Source organism: Stegodyphus dumicola, chromosome 4, assembly GCF_044657685.1.
Source record: "Stegodyphus dumicola isolate Sdum_Otavi_A_Nest chromosome 4, ASM4465768v1".
NCBI lineage: Eukaryota > Metazoa > Arthropoda > Arachnida > Araneae > Eresidae > Stegodyphus > Stegodyphus dumicola.
Window position 1 is genome coordinate 50,172,292 of NC_140771.1, and position 7,992 is coordinate 50,180,283.

Here is a 7,992-nt window from a genome sequence, read left to right on the forward strand (position 1 = left end):
GAAACATATTGACCATATTTTTTGACCTATAGATGCAACACTTCTTCTCTTCAGAAGTAAGATTTAGAATTAAGAAATAAGAAAATAAGAGAGAATTATGAATAGAAAATAAATACATATGCTGGCTAGCAGAAGAAGGATGCCTTCATAAAGTACTTTTTAAGAGAAACTGGCTCAGATTCACATTACATCTACGGAAAACTACTAAAACTCCCATATAGCCAGCCTGAACTACCACTGTTCAGTGGCTATCACTCCACCACTAGTGGATTCCAATGACTGTTCGAATTTTTCACAGAAATCATCATTTACGATGATTGTTGTATTATTACCATTGGTACAAAATTTACTCATTATGATAATTTAATTTTAGCTTTTAAATTATAATCATAAATTACTTGTAATAAATTGAGGGATTAAAAAATACACATTTCTTAATATTTTTACCATTCACAATATTTAATCATAAAAAATATTTCTAACACTGGTACAAAACTTGCCCATTATAACTGAATTTGATTTCCTTCACTTTGAAATATTTTTTTATTTTCTTTTAATAACAGAATCTAAGAAACTAAAGTAACATATACTAGTTTGAAATGCATTTATTAACCTTTTGTAAATTAAAAATATTAGCTAAATACTAATATAAATATTAACTAATTACTTAAAAATTAATAATATAATACATTAATATTATTAATATTATAAACTACCAGTTACCATATTGTAAAGATCAACCACAGTAGTGTTTCAAGAATTTATCATAGCAGTACTAGAAATATTGAAAATTAGAGAAGGACTGTTTATTCTGATTAAGAGCTTATTTTTTAGGATTGTTATTTAGTCTAGATCGGGTTTTGTTGACAATCCGCCATTTTTTTCCGATCTTCAAAACCGGGTCTACCTTGGCGACCGAAGTTTGTCGCCAAATAAAAAAATCGCCAAAAGGACCAATACTAAAGCTGTTCCAGCTGTGCCATTTAAAAAAAAAAAATTCTTGTTGATGTTTCAACAGATAACTGCCCCTATATTTTATCTATCACATAAACAAACATTGATATGATAGGCTAAATGCTTTTTAATTAGCTATTTTTCATATTTGGATATTCAGAAACTGTTCATTCAACCAGATAATCTGGAAAATCAGCTAAATTATGTCTTTTAGTGCATGTAATTGCCATGTCTGCAAACAAACATCCTCTCTAAATGTAATTAACATACTTTTGTTAACTGAAGATTTCTACTGGCTTCCGATAACTATCTTAACTAGATGAAAGTAATTTCATCAGTCTAGTACTAAAAATTAAAACAAAAACTAAGTCCTTAATTAAAAGAATATAGAAAAATACAATGTAGTAATAAGAAGAATAGAAGAAAAAATGAACAAATTAAACGGAACACTACATTGCTACATGCTGAAAATGCATGCATAAAATTATTATTCAATACTATAACCAACTTTTTGGGGAAAGTGCAGAATCGCGCATTGCTTGGCACGTTTTTAAGAATTCCACACTTGGTATCCATGTACACATCGACCTATTTTCACTTAAAAAAAATATCCCAGAATTACACAAAAATGGCATGGCGTACTCCCTTGACTTTATCCATGTACACATCGACATATTTTCACTTAAAAAGTCAAAGAAAATTGACAAAATTCCAATTCTTACTCTTGTGAAAAGCACCATATAAATGGGCGATTCTGCACTTTAGCCAACTTTTTTTGCAGCATTCAAATGTTAGTAAGACTTTCTGGAAAACAAAAGCAATGCTCATTTTTCCAAGAATTACTTTTCATTGTTTGTGAAGTACTAATTGCATATTTTATAAACACATAAATAAACAAGAAAATAATTTATTTAAATTTTCTTTTATCAAATGGAAAATATAAGTAATTATTGACTACGCATTTGATAATAAGCACTGTAAGCTCTAGTTTTATATTCATTAGCAGTTTGAATAACATTATCAGAATTGCAGATACCTCTTCCAACAATAATTACATCTGCACCATCTTTCACTGCTTCTTCAGGAGATTTATATTGTTGTCCTAATGTGTCGTCACTATGTTTTATGTTTACACCTGGACACATATAAATAAAGGTATCGTTTTCAGGAAATTTATGTTGGCTCACAAACCCAATCACAAAGTCTGGATGATTTTCAGCCATTTCAATAATGCATTTTTTGTAAGCATTATTTGTTAAAGCACCTTTTGAGCTCATTTCTGCTATAAGTACACAAGCTCGATCCTTGTAATCTTCTGCAGCATTTTTCAAAGCAGTTATAATTCCACTTCCAGGAAGCCCATGAACTGTGACTATATCAGCCCACTGCTTTATTTTATACAGACCACTTTCATACTGATGCACAACAGTATTACCTAATCAGCAAATTTCCGATCTTCAAATAAAAGGAAATCATGCTTTTTAGCTAATTTAGTCAGTTCTTCTGTTACACTTTCATTAAAGTCCCTCAAAATATCAATGTGAGTTTTAATCATGCAAACATAAGGCCCCAGGTCACCCACTAACTTCAGTAACTCCTCCGCATGAATAGTATCCACAGCTACACAAAGATTACTCTTTTTCTTAAGTATTATTTCAAAAAGCTTCTTGGCTACAGGTTGATTAATTTTTTCAGCTTTTTCGGCGAAAGTTAAACATTTTGATTGTTGGGATAATTTTTTTACAGGTATATATGTATTTGTTTCTAAATACAGTTTAACATTGTCAATAATAGTCCTTTTTACTTTATTGACAGCGCAATAACTATCAAATATATCATTAATGTCAAATAACGAATGCAAACATATACCTTCTTTTTTTAAGTTTTCCAAACCCCCTTGCATCCTGTTTAGAACTACAATACAATCTGTCACTATTAACCCTTCTTTCCTTAAAGTTTCAGCAGTTTCTATCACACTGGAACCACTAGATACGATGTCTTCAATTATTAAACAATTACCTCCTTCCTTCAGGACGCCTTCAACCAATTTCTTAGTACCGTAACTTTTAGCTTCTTTGCGTCGTAGCACCATAGGAATGTTGTGTAAAACAGACACAACAGAAGCAATTGGTAATGCCGTATACGGCACACCGCATAAAACATCTACATTTATCTTTCGCTCAATTTGTTTCCGATGGACAGCTTCAGCAATGTCATGAACAAGATCCGGGTAATGGATGATTTGTCTTAAATCAATATAAATAGGTGAGATGACACCACTCTTCAGAGTAAATTCATTTAGTTTACAAACACCAATGTTTATAAGACGTAAAAGTAATTCACTTTCTTTAGCCATATCTGTTAATAGAGTAAAGAAATTTCTTTATCCAAAACTTTTCATCAATTATCATGAACTCTAATTCCCATTAATGTGTTTGTAAAAAGGGTAACATTGATGCCATTCACAATTTTGAAATGTTGGAGAGGTGGTCTTAAATTTATGTTACATAAATAAACAAACAATTATGTAGAAATTGTAAAATTAAAAATTTAATTAATTAGAAACAAAATTTTTAAAGGTTCTTTATTTAGTTATAAGATTTTAATGTAACGCTTATAATTCCTATAAAGTATTTAAATGATATTCTAAGGGAAAAAAATAACTGTCACCTTACCTAATTATTATTTATTTAATGAAACTCATTGAGCTAAAAGACTTGAGCATAAAGTGAAATTTTTCATTTATTGTTTTCGAAATATTGTATTCTACGTGAAAACGATGGCATTATAGAAAAGCTTTAGGACGAATAAACCACACATTTCTTTTTTCTCTATCTTCGTAGAAACTGGCTTCCTTTTAGTTACGGCTTAATTTTTTTATTTCAAGTATAGCACATATGTTGTATCTTGAATTTATTCTCGATTTTATAGATATTGTGTGAAAATATTACTGGGCTGCACTAAAATGAAGTTTATTTAGTTTCCCTGAAAAGTTGTGATGGATAGTTTTATATAGGTTTGTTAAAATATTTCAGTTCAAATTAAAAGCGTTTTGGGAAACTTTTTAATTTGAACTAGTGGAAGTGGGCGGCAACATGTTAGAATCAAGTGCAGTTTCCTCTAAATATGTATTGGAATTAGGTTCGGACACAGTCCGATTTGAACCTGTCAGCAAACTTACGAATGTTTTCTTTGATGAAGCTAATTGCCAAGTTTTCGCTGTTCGATGTGGGGGAACAACTGGTGTTGTTGTAAAAGGACCATCTGACAAAACTTCCATTAATTTTCGCATGCTGGATAAAGGAGACGTGATGTCAATAAAATTTTCTCCAGATAAGAAAATACTTTCTGTTCAGCGGGGTTATAAATCGATTGAGTTTATAAATTTCAACGAAAATTTAGAACCCGAAAATTTAGAATATTCACAAAGCTGCAAAGGTAAGACTACATCAATCTTAGGTTTCTCTTGGACATATATCAACGAAATTGTTTTTGTTACTGATCATGGAATCGAACATTATCAAGTTATTCCTGAGAAGCATAGTCTAAAATCATTAAAAATATACAATGTCTCTGTCAACTGGTACGTGTACCACCCAGAAAATTCATTGCTGCTTTTGTCTTCAGGAAGCCTTTCAAATGTCATGCATCCTTTTCAGTTTCGTCCAGGTGCATCCTATAAGCTGTCTAAATTTGAAATTGATCTTCCTGCAGCACCAAAATCACAGAAAGTGTGTTTGCTTGAAAGAGATGTCAGCATAGCTACTGTTTACAATAAGACTTGCATCTTTGTCCTTCGACATCAGCCACGTTCACTTGGTTCTCCTGGAGCAGAAATTGTGATTTACAGTGTAATCAAAGATGGTCCTCCACGCAAGACAGATATTCTTAAACTGGACAAAAGTGGTCGTTTTGCAATAAATGTAATTGATAATGTTATTGTGGTCCATCATCAAGCTTCCAAGGAATCTATGCTGTATGACATACAAATGCCATGTGAGTCTGATGGATATGTATCATACCATTCACCAATTATTTCAAAGTGCCCTATCAAACCATTTATGTTAAAAGTTCCGATTATGCCTAGTCATAATATTGTTACAGATCCTGAAGTTTCTTGTGAATTATACTCCCCTAATTGGGTTGTTTTCCAGCCAAACATAATAATTGATCCCAAGCTGGGATGCTTATGGCATGTTCAAATGAACTGTGAGCCTTTAATTGATATTATCCATGATAAAGGATTATTAATTGATTTTTTGCTGTTACGACAGAATTCGAAATCAATCATTTTAAAAGTTTGTCATGATGGTTTACTTCCTGATGAGCAGCTTTCATTAGTAAATATATCTAAAGTTTTTGATAAATTAAATGCTATATATAAACAGAATGCTGATAAATTGGAAGGTAGTAAAACTAATACTCAGAATGTTTCAGTTTTAAAATCAGTGGCTATTGTGGATCAGTCTGATATGTACACTCATGTATTTTCTGTATTTGAGAACGATAACATAAATTATAAATTTGTAATTTCTGTTTTACTAGAATACATCCGATCATTGATTCAACATCAGCAGTTTGTCCAACATTATCTCTGCAAGTTATTAATTAATGTTTTAGTACAAAATAAGCAATTTTATCAGCTCCATCAGTTCCTCCAGTATCACATTCTAAGTGATTCTAAACAGTTAGTTTGTTTGATGTTGGCCCTTCAAGGAATTTATCCTCCAGCTTATCAGCTCGCATTAGATATGCTGAAAAGACTGCAGAATTCCAATGAAGAAATAGTGGAAGTTTTACTTTCACAAAAGAAAATTCTTCAAGCTTTATCCTTTATAAGAAGTTGTGGAGCCATTGATAGTCTTTCTGCACCAAAATATCTTGCTGCTGCTAAACTCACTGGAGATACAAATATTTTTTATTCTGTATACAAATTCTTTGAGCAGAGAAATATTAGATTAAGAGGTGCCCCAGATTTTGAGCCAGGGGAACATTGTGAGAGCTATGTAAAATATTTTAATAGTGTGTTTGGAACTGCATCAGCACTGGAAACTGTTCTGAATTAAAGGTGTTATGCATAATGATGAAATGATTCAGTACTTCCATATAAATGAAACCACCTTGTAAGATTACCAAAATTTTCAAAATGTGCAAAACATTGGTAACCATACACATAATCATTCTTAAATTTTAACAAGCAATGTCACATTTTTTGATTATGTTGTGTTTGCTGTAATCCAAGTTAACAATTGTTAAATCATGATATTTTTTATTTTAATTTAATTTCTAAATGCACATGCATGGGATTTGCCTGCAGTAGAAAAAATTGCATGAATATAAAATCATTAAACATAAAAATTGTTTAAAACTATTCTTAAAGTGATAGCCGCAAAATTTCCAACAGAGTATTAAAAAAGATTACTGATTTTCAGATATATACCTAATTAAAATGTAAAATCAAGACAGAAGAAAAGCATGCCAAAGTAAATCATAAAATTAGGCAATCCAAAAACGTGTTTGCCGTAGATTTTAGTCAAGACTTCTATCGATTTCGAGTGCAAACAGGTACAAGTCCCTCTTCATCAGATTCGGAGAAATCTGCTATTAGCAGATTAAATCTCTGCTAAACACAGTGCTGTTATTTTTGTCTAATTTTTGTAGATAATATGGTACTTACATATTAGCACCAACTCCTTGGTGTGGTTTGGTTTTTAGCAGAAGGTGATTTGGTAAATTTTTGGATTAGCAATTTACAGTGGATCGCTCATATGTGCATAGTTGACAAAGTTTGGCAACTTCTATTTAAAGGTGGCTGTAATAATACATAAATACTAGTAATATAATATATAATTCTTTGCAATTGTAAGTTATGGTTCATTTTCTTCTATCATTTCTTTTGTCATTCAAACTTTGGTAGTTAATTGCAAACGTATTAATTTGTATTGAAATTAGAAATGTGTACATAATATTCTGAATTTGATTATTAATGCCTGTAATAAATACATATTCAAAAAAGCCCAATGCCTTCCCTTTCTGATTATCGCTCAGGATTTTAGTAAGAGTATGCTGGGAAGGGGAAAGCAGCCTTTAGAATAAAACTTTTCATTTGAGCGAAGAATAGTGCAACCATTCTGGAAAAAAAATGGACTAGTTTTAATGGTTTTAAATTTATTTTTAATTGATATGCATACTTTTGAAAAGAATAAGTCAAATGAGACTGAATAGCATGTACTGCAGAAAAGTTACAATTCCAGGTATGATATTATGTTAATATAAGTTGGCGACCTACCAATATTTTGCATAAAAATATAGCTTTTTCCCTCTCCAATGTAGCTTATAAACATCAAATTTAGCCTTAAATTTTTTTAATCCTCTATTAGATTCAGACTAGATCATCAGATTCATTATTTTTTTTTTAATTTTCAGTTACAGATATCCATATTTATAGTTTTATTCAAGTAAGACTTAAGGCACATCACCAATGCAGCAATTGATTATTATATTTATCTTTTTTGATATCCAGTTAGCTTTCAGCATATCTAAAAGTACCGTTGTCATGGTAGTAAGTGGCAAAAGTGTAATTTATTGCTTGGATGATTAGCACATAGTTTGAAACCAGTCAAAAATCATTGTGCAAATAAAGCAATTTAAATTGTTAAAAATAATGTACTGTATTATAATTTCCATTTCAAATTGTATTTTAATAAAACTATTCTTTGTTACAATGTGAGCCACAATTTACCCATGTCTGATACACACTATTTATTATCTGTGTATCTAAATTGTTTACAGATTTGATGTAATTAATAAATTATGCTTTATCACCCATGATTATCATATTCTTTATAAACACATCATTTGTTAAATTATTTTAAATATGTTTGGTATGTTTTTTTTTTTTTTTTTATATATATATATATATATTTTCTGACGGCTTTTTTTTCATTTGGTCATTAAGTCATGAAATCCATCAGATTAAAAATTAACTTTCTAGCTGTAATGTTTCTTAATCAACTTTGATTTTGATCACATGCTGTC

The 7,992-nt window shown here is 30.5% G+C and overlaps 1 protein-coding gene and 1 pseudogene across 1 annotated transcript; one reads left to right on the forward strand and one right to left on the reverse strand.

Annotated features, from left to right (window-relative positions):
• Positions 1–1,845: 1,845 nt before the first annotated feature.
• Positions 1,846–3,412, reverse strand: LOC118200708 (uridine 5'-monophosphate synthase pseudogene; annotated as a pseudogene).
• Positions 3,413–3,680: 268 nt separating this feature from the next.
• Bulli (regulator of MON1-CCZ1 complex protein bulli) lies at positions 3,681–7,782 on the forward strand. The gene has a single exon (XM_035372669.2). The coding sequence runs from the start codon at positions 4,050–4,052 to the stop codon at positions 6,018–6,020; it is 1,971 nt and encodes a 656-aa protein (XP_035228560.1). The 5' UTR covers positions 3,681–4,049; the 3' UTR covers positions 6,021–7,782.
• The last annotated feature ends 210 nt before the right edge of the window (positions 7,783–7,992 follow it).